The 15793-nt window shown below is 36.3% G+C and overlaps 1 protein-coding gene across 4 annotated transcripts in view; it reads right to left on the bottom strand.

The window, feature by feature from the left end:
- Positions 1–15793, bottom strand: part of BTBD7 (BTB domain containing 7) — an 80434-nt gene that overhangs the window by 41918 nt on the left and 22723 nt on the right. For 3 of the 4 annotated variants that reach the window (XM_068541259.1, XM_068541277.1, XM_068541280.1), the window contains exons 2-3: positions 4321–4508; positions 2673–3752 (exon numbers count right to left, since the gene is read on the bottom strand). In XM_068541259.1, coding sequence (XP_068397360.1) covers positions 2673–3752; positions 4321–4402 — 1162 coding nt within the window. In that variant the 5' untranslated portion in view covers positions 4403–4508. Of the gene's footprint in view, positions 1–2672; positions 3753–4320; positions 4509–14935; positions 15029–15793 lie in introns of all 4 variants that reach the window. The other variant, XM_068541269.1, reaches the window with a different exon arrangement.

The raw sequence follows: 15793 nt of genomic DNA, 5'->3' as shown, positions 1-15793 counted from the left end.
GTTGCCAGTCTAGTCTCACAGCCTTTCTTAACTGGGAGTCCTCGTCTGAATCATAGAACACAGAAAATTATTTCGGTCACTGTTTTCTTAATTCTCTCCAAAATGGTATGTAACTAGTATCATGCTGGATGCATGGGAGAGATGCTAATTCATTACACATAATAGATGCCTCAGAGAATTAGAGGTTTAATCTGCTTGCAGAACTCTGGCTGAGAGCTGAGTGACAAACAGCCAGATACGACAGTTTGATAAGTGGTATGCATTAACTCACTAGTGATAAAATTATAAGAAAATCTTAACAACAGTAATTACTTAAAAAAAAAATCTGTAAACTATTCTCAACATGCGGTTTAGTCAATATAATTATAAAATTATTTTTTAAAACTTAAAAAGTTAGTTTTAGAAAAGACTGTGGTAGTGAACAATGTATGTTGTGATGATTATCATTTAGCAGCTAACATTTATTGAATGCTTACTATGTACTGGGCACTATTCAGATCACTTAACATATATTATTTCCTTTAATCCTCATAAACCTACCTTACAGCATTACTATTCTTATTTTACAAATGAGAAAACAGGGGCTTAGAGAGATGACTTATAAGGTCAAACGAGTTAAAACACAATAGTAAAGGATTCAAATCCAGCCTGTCTGGTACCAGAGCCTGAGGTCTTAGGCTTTATGATATAAAATCCCTCTCCAAGTGACTAAATATTCTCCTTCCCATGGGAATAGGTAAAAATTACCTTGAAGTTATGGTCTGCTATAAACCCTAGTATGAACAGTATAATGGGTATGGGAGAAAGATAAGGCCTACATGGTGTGCGAAAAACAAAACACCAAATAACCCAAACTCTATATTTTGAATAATGAAAGGAAACAGAGAGTCATGTACACCCAAATTTAAGGGAATATTTGTTTGCTTGTTTTAAGTAACCAAAATTAAGGTTCTGCAAGGAGTGTTGCTTTATAGCTTTAAATGTGCTCCAAAAAATACAATTTCTAGCTAAATTATATATATAAAAAATTTAACTCACTTAACATAAAAGAACTCCAGATCAAGTATTAGCCAAGATCCGAGAACTGGCTCACCATTTTACTTTCCATTAAAAACGTAACAGCAACAAAACAAAAATACATTAAGGGATGCTTTCCCATTTTTAAAAACAGTAAAGTATACACAGTACATTTTGGTTTCTTATTATTTAAACTTGTCAAAAAAGTAAAGCCATTTTGAGAAAATAGAGATTATTATATCTTTTTGGTAATGTTGCAACCTTTAAATTTTTCTGTAGAGGCATTTTCTGACAAATTTGGTTTTACAGAATGAAAGAATGGTAGGTCAAGCTGCTAGGTTATTTTTGTGACATATTTTCCTATATTCTGATGTCTAATAGTCTACTATTACTAATAATTTTTGTTTTAAACCAGTAAGAAAATATTTTAATGACATTTTGATTATGGTTATAAAACAAAATTAGTACTGTTACTACACAGGTAATGGTAAAATAAGATTTTAAAAGATTCTTTATGTAACAGAAATCTAAACTTTTTCACTCATGTTTATAACGTCTTCTGATAATCTCTCTCATTTTGTCACTGACGTTGTTATTTAACTGGGGCTTTTATTTTTATTTCTCAAAGTCTTATTAATTTGTTGATTTAGCCATACATTTTTTTCAAGTTAGAAAAAATGTGCTTAGCTTTCCTTATTTAAATTAATGTCTTTTACCCAAACCATTAACATTCTCTTCTAATTGGCAACTTGTAGTGTTCTTTTAGCAAACACTCATCAGCTAAATTTCACAAGTAGTTTCATGTCATATAGCTTGTTTTCTTTTAATATACAGCCATAGAAAGCTAAGAATGCATTCTGTCAAGCCAGCAAATTCCCTTTGCTCTCCCACGGAAGATCTCTTTCCAGCTCTGAAATGTTAAGATTCTAACGTTTACCAACAGATATACAATTATTTTAATGTAACTTTCATGTATTTATTTGCCTGTAACACAAAAAATGTGCCATTCTAACTTAGTTTTAGTTTAAATTAAATGAAGGCACGAGTCTAAGCACTAACTCTGCCTTATGCCCTGTAAACTGTTGCTTGAGGTACAAGTTGAACTTGAAAATATATAGAGTATTTTAAAATTTAAGTCAGAAACCTTGCCCAATTCTTTGATTCAATTAATTTGTATCCAAATGGGACTATCTTCATTTCTGTAATTAACTTTCATTCTTATTCTAAATATTTAAGGATCAATAAGGCACTGGTGTAAATATGAGAATCTAAGTCACCTAAGGAGTCTTAGATCAAGAATAACCTTGAAATCTGGGAAACAGGGCTAGCTCAAAGCTCAAGAGCAGACAGGGTGTAGGTGGGTGGTAGCTGGGTAATTATATATTCCCACACCTATCATCTTACATTAGGGAAGAAAGAGCCTCAAGTCTCATCTATTGCTTAGTCATTAGTTTTGAATGCTTGGTTTTAATACCAAATGAAGAGCCACATTAACACTAACCCTCATTCTGTCTCAGATGTCATAACTACAGATTTGAAAAACTGACCCTGTTACATCCCAGACACTGAACTCATGGAACATATTGGTTGTGTTTTCAATTTGGAAGACAAATATGTCATTCTAGAAATCAAGATTAAAAATCAGAATTTCATACCTTGTGCAAGCATGTTAAATTCCAAGAACAGTGCTATGTGGTAAAGTTCCATGGCTTCTTCTGCCCTAGTCATGTTTGGCTTCCCTGCGACGAGAGCCTGAACTTCACTGAGACTCCCCACAGAGGGGCTACAGTGCAAAACGGAGAGGTCCACCACGTCAGTATACATACAGTATAATATAACTTTCGCATATTTTTTTGGTATAATGGACTCATCTAATATAATTCTTGTGGGAGTCCTTAAAGTTCGGTCTGTGATTTCTTCACCCGTCCGTATCCTCCTTTGTAATAAATTTCGAAAAAATGGGGACCGTGCTGAAATAATAGCCTTATGAGCTTTGAGCTCTTCATCTAAACAGTTCTGATTTCCACCAAAAGCTTCAACCAGTTCAGAGTCTGAAGAAAAACTAAGGACGACATCATAGTAACACATGTAATCAAAGAGTCCACGCATATCTACATCAAGGGAATTTGGTGTTCCAAATTCTTCACTAAGCTGAACGAGGATATCAACATTTTGAAACCTTGAGTCCTCCATTCCAAACTCTCCCGTATAAAGGTAGTGTAACAACGCAGAAAACATGGGCATATCTATACCAGCTGTACTGATGTCCATTATGATCTCTGCCCCATACTCGGGTGAGGAAGAAAGTAGTGTTTTAAAAAATGGACATCTTGCCGCCAAAATGGCACGATGAACAGGAAAACAAGTTTCTTGAAATATTAAGTCTACATCAGTACAATACTTGTACTCATAAAGATCGGCCATATCTTTCTGCAATGTCCGGGCTTCTGGTCTAGCCAAACTGGCTTGTAGAGAAAGCTCCTTTAAGGCTGAAGTTCCCTCATATTCCTCCACTAATGCATTGACATCTCGAACATCCCACCCAGAGAGGAGTTCTCGCATCTGCTTGGCGTGATCAGCAGACCTATTAGATTTTCGACGCTTGATAAACTTCTTCTTGAGAGTGGCAAGGCCAGAGGTTCTCTTTTTTTTGTCTTGTGGTTTCTCATGGCCATGGTCAAGGCTATATAATTTTGATTCACAACCATAGCCTTGCTGAGAATAGGATGATGTCCCTAAGAAGGAAATTAAACAAATGAAAACTTGTCTCTTTTTTCGTGACAGTCATTTTCAGCATTCAATTTAATATGCATTTTGTGCTAAAAATATTTATAGACAGACACTTCTGAACCATTCAAACAAAACTGATTTCTGTTTTCATAAAGGAAGACTGAAGAGTTCAAATAACTCATTTTTATATTAAATAAAGAATAGGGACAAACAAAGCAGATTATTAATTGTAAAAAAATGCTGCATTTGTATGGGCAAAATAAATGGACCAAGACACAAGAAACATTTTGCTATTTCCACACCAATGGAGATTCCCAGTTTTCCTAGGGTAATTGGCAATTATGGTTAAGACAACCAAAGAAAAGCTCAACCGTGCTGTAGCAGCTTGCTTAGGATAAAAATCATATAAGCCAGATTTACATTTGATGGGAAAAAATCTGGATGCTACAGAATTATTATCTGTAATAACCTTTTCCATAGCTTAATCCTTTTTTAATCCAAAAAGACCACCGAAAACCCGATTCTATTTATATTCACAAAAGAAAATGAAATTAGAAAAACTGAAACAGTTACCTATAAAAGTCTGTTGGGCTTGAGAATTTCCCCCTACCCTCGGGGAACATGAATGAGGATAGTTAGATGCATTAGCACCCATTTTCTTCAGTCACTCAGGCATTCCATCTGCTGGTTCTTCAGAGCATAATCCCAGAGGCCTTTACGAACTTTCAACCCTGGATCCAGTAGCCTCTTTTCATCCATTTCTTGATATGAAACAAAAATAATTTTATTCATTTTTTCAAATGTATCTCAAATTGTACAGTTAAAAAAAAAAGCAAGCTACTGAAAACTGCTTTTATTTGCAAATAATGACATGCTGTCAAATTCACATGTAAAAATTTCAGAAAATGTAAACAAATAGTTGAACTATGAATCAGTGCTATCTGCAATCTTGAGCCATAAAAGGTACCAATTATATACTTTCTAAGAAAGTAAAAAGTAACATATCAGACTTATTTAAATATAGTTACAGAAAGAATATTTCAAATCACAGGGAAAAGTATTTAGACTAAAAAGAAACTTTTCAAAATTTTTTTTTACTCCTTAGAAGCAACCACCAGTCAATATAATCTAACATTCTAAGCAATTTACAAACACTTAAGAGGTGTTTGATACCAGTAGTGCAAATGCATGTATGTTGATGCAGACATACAGAGAGCAGATAGTTGAATGGTTTGTTGTTTTTCTACCTTAGATAAAATTGTTTAAATTGATCCTTAATCTGTGTAATTAGGCATTTTACTGAAAGAGGGGGAAGGAAAGGTGGACAGTTCAAACTAAATTATCTTTAGGCTACTTGTTCTATAGCAATTTTGAGAGAAGTTATAAGTACAGTGAGGAGACACAAGGAAAAACAAAAACTTTTATCTCTCCTCTACACAAAGCCCTGAAATAAAAACACTACTTTCTTTTACCTGATATTATGAGTTAACAGGGACAGGGTAGTACCAGTTTAAGAGATAATTTTAACAATTATAGAATAAATTCTACATCACGGAACCTTAACTCTCAGAGCTGCAAGCAGAAGATATAAGCGCAAAGAGAAGAAATTCTCTGAGTGTTAACAGGAATGCTTCAATATATTTATACCATCCAGATATATAAAATTTATTTGACCAAAAGCAATAATGCCTTAAGAGAAAACACAATTTAAAATCTATTATTGGAACTGTTAGGAAACCAACCAGTAGGCAGTCAATCTGGCCTCATAATGAAGGATGAAACGTTTTAACAAATAAGAGTTAAACACACACACACACACATCACAAAAAACCTGCTGGAAAACAGAACTATGTCAAGATTCATGGAATTTATTTTCATCTCTGTTACACAGTGTAACCTTAGGAATTCAAGTTTAAGAAAATCACTCAACACTTGTGCTTTCCTTCAATCTTTTCCTACTATAAATATGTGGAAATTTGTTTATCTAAGCATAGAATTATCTACCTATAGTGTTCAAGAGAAAACTGGGAAACTTTCTACTGATTAGATATTATGCCAAGTAGCAGTAACTTCAATCAAATCGTATGCTCACATGAGCAAATTTAATTTCCTATTTGAAATTTACCTACCTACCCTAGGAGAACACAGCACATTACAGACTTTTTACTTCAGTGCACGTTACTGATGCACGGCAGCAAGAGATGTGACAGTACGTTCTGGTTTTTTTTTTTAGATTTTTAAGAAATATTTATTTTATTTATTATTATTATTTTTGGCTGCGTTGGGTCTTCATTGCTGCACACGGGCCTTCTCTAGTTGCAGCGAGCAGGGGCTACTCTTCGTTGTGCTGCGCTGGCTTCTCATTGCGGTGGCTTCTCTTGTTGCGGAGCACAGGCTCTAGGTGCGCGGGCTTCAGTAGTTGTGGCACGAGGGCTCAGTAGTTGTGGCTTGTGGGCTCTAGAGAGCAGGCTCAGTAGTTGTAGCACACAGGTTTAGCTGCTCCACGGCATGTGGGATCTTCCCGGACCAGGGCTTGAACCCGTGTCCCCTGCATTGGCAGGCGGATTCTTAACCACTGTGCCACCAGGGAAGCCCGACAGTACATTCTGTTAAGAACTACCCAGCAAAGAATCCAGAGGGTTTAATCAAGAAAATTACTTCTTCCAGAAAAGTCAGTTTTCTTAAAGGCTGATGCTCAGTGTACGTAAATTCACAGTTTTCTATTCTTAAATATTAAAAATGTAGAAAAAGCAATTTTTTGGTAATTCACTTTGAATGTTGCCAACTTTCATAAAACGGAAACTAAATGTGCCTGTGTTAATTTCAGTTCAAACTTTATAAAACAGTAAGTCTAAGTAATAAATCTTAGGTTTCAAATTGAGCTCCTTAAAAAGTTTCAAGGTTCTATCAGGCATTTTTACTGGTTCTTTAAAAGAAAATAGGGTCTCTAAAAAACAATACAAATCAACTTATTTACAAACCAGAAACAGACGCACAGACACAGAAAACAAACTTATGGTTACCAAAGGGGAAAAGGGAAGGGGAGGGATAAGGGATTAACAGATACACACCACTTTATATAAAATAGACAAACAACAAGGATTTACTGTATATCACAGGAAACTATATTCAGTATCTTGTAACAACCTATAATGGAAAAGAAACTGAAGATGTACACCTGAAACTAACACAATATTGTAAATCAACCGCAGTTAAATATTTAAAAAAAAAAAAAGGAAAAGAAAATAGGATCCTGGAAAGCCAAGTCTGTGGCCTCATTTACAGGTCAAATCCTATTCTCAGTCACTAAAGATTTGTATTTAAAACATAAAAACAGCATAGGCAATCCTTTCTCAAAAAAAGTTTGATATATATTAAGAAAAATCCAGAATAAAAACATGCAAAATAAAAGCCTTTACCAAAATGAGAAAAAAAAAAGATTAAAAAGATGAGCTTTAAATCTGGAAGTAATGGTGGATGGTGGGAAGTGCTGATAAAGTGTTTCTAAAGTGTCACTCTACGAAGTGAGAGAGTGTCATGGACATATATACACTACCAAATGTAAAACAGATAGCTGTGGGAAACAGCTGCATAGCACAGGGAGATCAGCTCGGTGCTTTGTGACCACCTAGAGAGGTGGGATGGGGAGGGTGGGAGGGAGACGCAAGAGGGAGGAGATATGGGGATGTATGTTTATGTATAGCTGATTCACTTTGTTATACAGCAGAAACTAACACACCATTGTAAAGCAATTATACTCCAATAAAGATGTTAAAAAAATAAATAATAAAGTGTCACTCTAATGGTAGTCCTCGTCTCACTTCCTTCTTTAAGGAAGGAAGTCCCATTCTTCCAACTTCAATTCTTGAAGTTCCATGTTGCTTCATTTTTTGTTGTTGTTCTGTTTTGTTTTTTGATTTCTAATGACTGCAGAGTAAACCCACTAACATAGCACAAAGTATGCTGTCGAAACAAACCAAGGAAGAATGGAGGCTTGCTTCCAGATGAAGAAAAGTCAGAGCATCTATAGAAGTGGACAGAGTTAACTGTTCTCACTTTGTCACATAAATGCGTGCACACACATATATGAGAACTATCTTCATCTGAGAATTTTGTACAGTTTGCAGGGACACCAAACATTATTACATTGGTCTGTTTGAGATTTAAACCATGCCAAAAATGCCTTTAAAAAAATCTCAATTTTATGATGAGCACAATTAGATATTCTAAAGCAACCATAAAAGGGTTAGAAGACATCACCAGACCCACTGAAGACACAAGAACACCTAGCAAGCACTAGAGAAGCCACAGCTGAGATACAGATGCTTGGTCATTTGCCACTATAATTAGCACCACCGGGACAGCTGGGGTCTCACTCTGGTGAAGTGGCTTCAAATAAAAATGTCTTTGGGACTTAGGGACAGAGTCTCTTCCCGGTAGCGGCTAGTCAATGGAAATCCCCTTCAAGATGAACTGATTTGGGTGACATTAATATCTTCTACTAGAGCTCTAATACTAGGCCTTGGAAAGACTTGGTGGGAGAATCTTTTCTGGATCAGATACAACCCTTAAGTCCACCCTGTGTCCCCAATTCCAAATCCTGGGGGTAACCCTGACTAAGTTACTAAAGTTGTATCTCTCAAAATTCTCAGAGAACAATTTATTTCTTAGGTAACCAAAACCTCATGCCAAATGGAACACAGTATGATGTTATTTATTTCTTAATCAAATCCACTGCCTTTAAATGCTGGAAGTGAGAGTCAGTCACAGTCTTACCTCTCCAGGGATGTTTTCATTCCAGGCAAGCTTTGTCTGTCTCCTACACGGAACAAGATGAAATCTAATCTTTGGATGATATGACAGGAAAGGAAAGGGAAAGAGAGGGCCTATGGGACTGGGAGAGGCCCAGAGGATGCAAATAGCCCTAGAGAGCTCATAAACCCTTTTCCTAGAATCACCTTTCTGGGGGAGCTCCTTCTGTTAATAGTTGACATGACCAATCTCAATCAGAGGATCCAACTGGCTTAAAATAAGCTTCAGTGATTGTAGTAGACCCAACTAAGGGAGAAAAATCATGCTGAATGCAACAGAGAGAATTAACAACCCTATGAAAAAAATTTCAAAACCAAAAATCAACCTCTCTCTCCTCCCAAAATCCCTAGGCTAGCATTTCCAAACAGTTTTCGCAATGTTTGGAAAATGCAGTATTAAACAAAGCTTTACTTTTCTTTACTTCAGAACTTTTTAGCATCTTTAAAGTGGTAAGGGGCATTGTGAATCTCCAAGAGGAAGTATTCAGCATAATCTAAAGGAGGCCCTTTGCCCCACAGAGCATTAAAAGAATGGACTTGCAGAACACACTTTAGAAAACTCTGACCTTTGCATAAAAATACTTGTTACACTTTAGGCAGTAGAGAGAACAATGAGTGTCAGGTATCTGGGATAGAGTTCTCCCTCTTGTCATTAATTTACCACTTACACAGGATAAGCTACATTTAACTTCTCTGAGTCTCAGTTTTTATAAACCTAAACTGAAATGTATGGATTGCAACATCTATAAATTACGTCAAAATAGGGTTCCTAAAATTCGTTGAAGCTGTAATACTTATTGATTTGGAAAATGAGGATGGGGAGGGGGGTTACTTCTATATTAAACGTTAGTGTACAGAGAAAAAAAAGGCAATTGGACTTTGGAATTTAAACATGCTTTCCACTTAGTCTGATTTTTATGGATAATTATAGAAGAACAGGAATGTGGGGCATATGTGAACATGAAAAACAATTATAATTAAAAAGAAATGCAAAACTATAGTAATATTTCACTTCTGTCAAATCTAAGGTGACCACATCATTCAAATCATATCATTCAAATCAGGATGCTTGAGAGTGAAAAGGGGTACAGCCCAGGCCTAATGAGGCAAAGTGGGATGAATGATCACTTCTATAGCCAAATCTCACATTTCCAGGGCAGCTAGAAATAAAGCTTAAAAAGAAAAAAAAAAGAAAAAAACTAAGTTAAAAGAATATAACTTCGTATGCCCATTCTCATTACGCAAACATGTTTTACTTAACATAACAACTAACATTTATTGAGGGTTTAGTATATGCCAGACTCTGTTCTTAGAGCCTTTATATGTATTAAACCCATTTAATTCTCCAAATACTCCTCCCCGCTTTTTTAAACTGATGAGTCTGAGAGGTTAGTAACTTGGCTAAAGTCACAGATATTGTAACCTTCAGTTCTATCCTTGGACACCTAATAAGAACAACAAAACAAAAAGAGACTGTGAACAGTAAATCAGAAGCAGTCAGCAAGAGACCTTTGCCTTTTGAAGGCATCTTCAAATAGATGAGATCAGAGTGAGAGTTTAGAAAAGCCACCAACTAGGCTCATATGTCTCTCTAGGGCCATCTAACACAGAGGCAGATGACCTCCACCCAGTACCACAAACCCTATTCACTCCAGTGACACAGAACAAGAATGTTTATGATAGCAGCAACTCACTGAGCTGAAATTATGTTCCATTAAACATACTTATTAAGGCAAAGAAGTCAGACTCATGGAGCTGAAAGGGACTTCAATTTTATTTTGGTCAACCTCGTTTTTGAAAGTGAATTAATTATAAACCCACAGAATGGGGGAAAATATTTGCAAATCATATATCTGATAAGGGATTAATATCTAGAATATACAGAGATTTCCTACAACTCAACACCAAAAAAACCTGATTAGAAAATGGGAAAAGGACTTGAATAGACATTTTTCCAAAGAAGATATATGACTAGCCAAATAAGCACACAAAAAGACAACATCACTAATCATTAGGGAAATGCAAATCAAAACCACAATGAGATACCACCTCAAACCTATTAGGATGGCTATTATCAATGAAGCAGAAAGTAACAAATGTTGGGCAAGGATGTGGAGAGCTGGAAACTTCATGCACTGCTGTGCACTGTGGAAATGGCTACTGTGGCAAACAGCACAGAAGTTCCTCAAAATATTAAAAATAGATTTACCATATGATCCAGCAATTTAACTTCTGGCTATATACCCAAAAGAACTAAAAGCAGGGTCTCAAAGACATATTTGTACACCCATGTCCATAGTAGCATTATTCACAGTAGCTAAAACGTGGCAGCAACCCAAGTGTCCATCAACTGATGAAAAGCAAAATGTGGTATGTATATACAATGGAATATTATTCAGGTTTAAAAAGGAAGGAAATTCTGATACATGCTACAACATGGATGAACTTTAAAGACATTATGCTGTGAAATGTCAGTTACAAAAAGACAAATACTGTATGAGTCCACTTACATGAGGCAGTTAAAGTAGTAAAAATCATAGAGACAGAAAACAGAATGGTAGTGTCCATGGTCTGGAGGCGGGAGGAAGGGAATGGGGAGTTAGTGTTTAATGGGTAGAGTTTCAGTTTTGAAAGATGAAGAGAGATGAGTGGTGGTGACAGATAAACAACAGTATGTACGCACAACAATATGTAATACCATTGAATTGTACACTTACAAATGGTTAAGATGGTAAATTTTATGTTCTATTTTACCACAATTTAAAGTCTGAAAAAATTTACAAACATTGCCATCAAAAAACTATTGTCATCAGAAAATATACATTTGTGAAGCTTTATGGCTAAGGTTAAAAATTCACTTATCTAAGGAAATCTCTTCCAGGTAAAGTAAAATAGATTAGTTATTACTATATTTCTCTTCAAGCATCACAGAGCTCATTTGAAAAAATATTTAGACAGGCAAAATCCTTCCATTTCAGGAATGTTTCATTTTATCACCCATTAATAATATATATATAAATATTTCAACATCAAATGAAATAAACAGTTATTTTATAAAATTATAACGTTTGCCAGAAATAATGTAGTACATTTTAATTTTTGTATTTAGAAAAAATGTTATTTGCTCTTTCATATTTATATATTTCTGATTTTAAACTGTAGCATGAAAAATTTCAAAAATATACATAAGGAAATAGTATACAAGCCCTTAAGCCTCCATCACCCACCGTGATTCCAGAATTATCAAAGTCGTATGTATGTATGTATGTATGTATGTATTTATCTGTCTATCTCTCTATTTATTTATTTTGGCTGTGCCGGATCTTCGTTGCGGCATGCATGTGGGATCTATCTCCCCGACCAGGGATGGAACCCGGGGAGTGTGAAGTCTTACCCACTGGACCACCAGGGAAGTCCCCAAAGTCGTTTTAGTTTATATTAAATGCTTAAATTTGACGTGTAAACCTTATGGCTAGAATTTAAATGTTTGTTATCAGCTTCACAGAAATAAAAATCTGAAGAGATACCTGTAAATTGTGACTTAATTACCATAACATCCATCAGTTGAGTACTGAGCAGTTTACATGAATTAACTCCTTTAATAGTCTCAATAATGTGAGGTACAGCTCTATTATTATCCCCACTTTACATAAGCAGAGACTTGGGAGGTCAGGTAAAGCAAGCATGGAAGGCTTAGTTACTTACCCAAGGTCACAGAGCTAGTAAGTTGCAGAATCAGGCTTTGCATTCAGGCTCTTATGTATCAATATCCATGAACAATGTTACCTTTCAATTTTTTTTCTCCTAAATGTTTGAAGGAAAATTTCCAGAGCAAATATAGTTCCAATCCAGAAATGGGAAGTGAGTACACACCTGACAGTGTTACTTTTGGCACTTAAAAGGATCTCTCATATAAAGCAAAAAATGACTTAACTGAAAGTACACCTTATGAAATCATAGCAAGAGTGCCTTTCTGGATATTTACAGCTATACTACATGTTCCTTGATGGCAAGATGAGGAACATTTTTTATGCTTGATCATCCATCCATCCACCCACCCATCCAACCATCCAATTCTGAGCACCTGCCATGTGCTAATAAGCACTTTTGATAGGCCTAGGAATACAAGCCTATCAGTGACTGCATCCTAAGTAGCATTTCTTATGAAATTAAAAAGACTACTGATCTGGCTTCCTAGTTTAGAGCCAGACCTTCAAGAATTAATAGCAATGCATCAAGTAAAAAAGGAAAGGTCATTTAAGGTAGAAGAAATAGAATGAATAAATAGGAATACTTCCCATCCCAGTCTGCATCCAACTCTCAGTTCTCATAACCCCAATCCTCGATTATCTACCAATCCTGCAGCATAATTACTTACATTTCCTCTGAACTATTAAGTTTCCCAGGGTAGGTCTTCAGCTTATTTATCTTATTAGAATCCTTACCATCCACCACAGAACACAAAGTATACACACATTTGAGTGAATAAATGTTAGCTATTATCATGAATGTGGATCAATAATGTGTTTAAGGCCTAGGGAGTACATATGTTTGAGTGTATGAGTAGCAGTTGGATCAAAAAGCCTCAAATACCATACTAAGGTATGGCCCTTTATTCAGAACAATGGGGGAACTACTGGAGCAAAGCATAGAATAGTAGGAGAGAAGCACCATTACATTTGTGTCTTAGGAAGACTACGAGATGGCCTGAATGCAGAAGACACTTGATGCAGACTTTTTAGCGGATTCTTGCTGCAGTCCAGGCAAGTGTTAATAAGGATCTGGCTTTTCATATCTCTAAAATGGGGATAATACCAAAAGGTTGGTTTAAGAATTAAATAAGATAATATGGACTGACATTGGAAAGCAGAAGTAGCCCACCACAAGATAAGGGCTCTCATGTGAGGGGCTGGGCCTTGTGCCAGGACTGATCTGGCCTGGATTGCAATACATCTACAGAGGTTAAGGTATTCTGAAAGACTCAGTTTCTAGACATTTAAAGCTGAGGATCAATTCCTGGAAATTGGTGGGTAAAGGACCTATGTGGCTACCCTGTGAAGACTCTTACTCCATCACCTTTACCTCAGAGCTCATACTCAAAATGCTTCACCTGGACCTAAAACCTCAGAATAAGATCCTTCTGAAGTAATGGGTGGAAAATGAGAACCGAAGGCTGAAATGGTTGCTCCCAGAGGAAAGCCTGATCCTCAGCCCCTGAGCCTTGCTTGTCCCCTTGCCTGGGTCTCTGGCAGAGGTTAAGTGAGACCCAATGGGGCAGCGTGGGCCACAGCAGCGACACCCACAGCAGCTGCTGCAGGAGCTGCTTGGCCCAGCTATCCCCAACACCAAAGCCTATGTTGTCTTCTCCTAGCAACTATATTCCCCCAAACTGAGGCAGCTCTAGAAGCAGCAGGATAAATTTTCTCTAACAGGTAGGAAAAAGGGCCTATAAACAGAGGGTGGAAAATTATTATGAGGCCCTCCAAGACAGACTGTAGAACTTGCTCAATCAACTGTTATGGTAAATGGTGCCATTTGGAACTTCTGTGTTCATGATAGGAAGACTAGTTTTGAGCCAGGCACACAATATTTTAGTGAATAAATGAAATCACTGTTCTAACTGGGGACAATTAGACAAAGGAGCTCTGGAAGATATGGAGAAGGCAATGACAAATCTGAGTCTAGATTTGAATCTACAGAGGATTTGCAGAGAGAACTATAGCTGAAATCAGAGAACATATTCAAAGCAACTGAATTTAAGAGAAAAACATGGAATTTCTCATAAACTTCACTCAAAAAAAGACAAAAGACAAAAAGACAAAAAATTCAGATTTTCTGACCCAACTTAGCAAATGTTAAAAAAAAAAAAAAAAAAAATACAAGAGCGCATTTCTTGTTAATGGGTTTCTGTGGGCTCCACTGGAAGAGCTGGAGAAGAAAACATGCTGGTGAACCTGAAAGTAAGCCTGAGACTATGGCTGCACATGGAGAAGAGAAGAATAAAGAACAAAACAGAAACATGAATACAAACACTCAAAGGTATCTTCATCCAGGGCAGTCTTCATAAGGACATCAAATGCCAAACGAAAACTACTAGATCATCAAGGGAATAGTAATGTGAATGGTCCCTGAATTATTCAAGTTCTTATAAATGGGAAGATAGTAACGGTTTAGGAGCTGGAGATAATTCTGTACTAAAATTCTATTTTTCCTCACATCACTCAGAGTAAGAGAGTCCAAATAAATACGGGGGGAAAACCCACTAGTTTAAATTTTCAGCAAAGTGCAAGCTATATATAATGTGGCATTAGCCTTAACAATAGCCACTCACTCCATTCTAATAGGCTTCTGCCCATCAGAATACCTCTAATACTTACAGAATCTTTGCTGGGATGTCAAATGAAGATGTGTTTCTCCTTCTAAAATTCTCCTGAAGTCCTCAGTTAGAAAGAATGTTGTAGACAGAAGTCCTAGTGAAAGAAGTATTTGTGGGTTTGATTATGAGTATGCTTTAAGAAACTTCCGTTATGAAGGACCTTCTTACAGAGACAACAACAATGCCTCTTACGTAAAACAAGAAGTAGAAAATCAGACAAAACTCTTCCCCTCGTAAGGATTTTATGAGGCCTTTCTTGGAACTATGATAAAATATTTTCCTCTTTCTTTCCTCAACCCCACTGCTTATCCTGTGCACCTACCTGTTGTAGCAGAAACACTGGACAAGGATATTATAGTCCAAATGTATCAGACTGGAACAGATATTCTAGGTCCTATTTATGCAATACAAGTCTACATCTTAAAACACTTTTAAGATGTTTTGCATTTGTTTAGGACATCTATAACAAAAATTAAGATAACCCAGATGAAGTCCTTATTACAGAACACTTAGTAAGTGCTCACCTAATTGGTGAGGGTGGTGGTGGAGAGGAAGAAGGGAATGATGATGAGGTCTACTCTGCATGACCGGGTGGTTAGCCATGCTGTGAACCAAGAAGAAACACAGGACCAGCAATTTGTGGGTGAATTGGGAGTAATAAGGATAATGGGCTAGAGGTCCCAGAAAGACATACCAAGGAAGAAATAATGCAAACAGAGAATACATAAAAAAAAAATCTAAAAACAAGAGTTTCCTAATATAGTTGGCCTTCTGTATCTGCATGTTCTGCATCCGCAAGTTCTACATCCGCAGATTCAACCAACTACAGATGGAAAATATTCAGAAAAAAAAAATTCCA

This window comes from Eschrichtius robustus, chromosome 1, assembly GCF_028021215.1.
Source record: "Eschrichtius robustus isolate mEscRob2 chromosome 1, mEscRob2.pri, whole genome shotgun sequence".
In the NCBI taxonomy this organism is placed as follows: domain Eukaryota; kingdom Metazoa; phylum Chordata; class Mammalia; order Artiodactyla; family Eschrichtiidae; genus Eschrichtius; species Eschrichtius robustus.
This window is presented reverse-complemented; position numbering and strand designations above follow the sequence as displayed.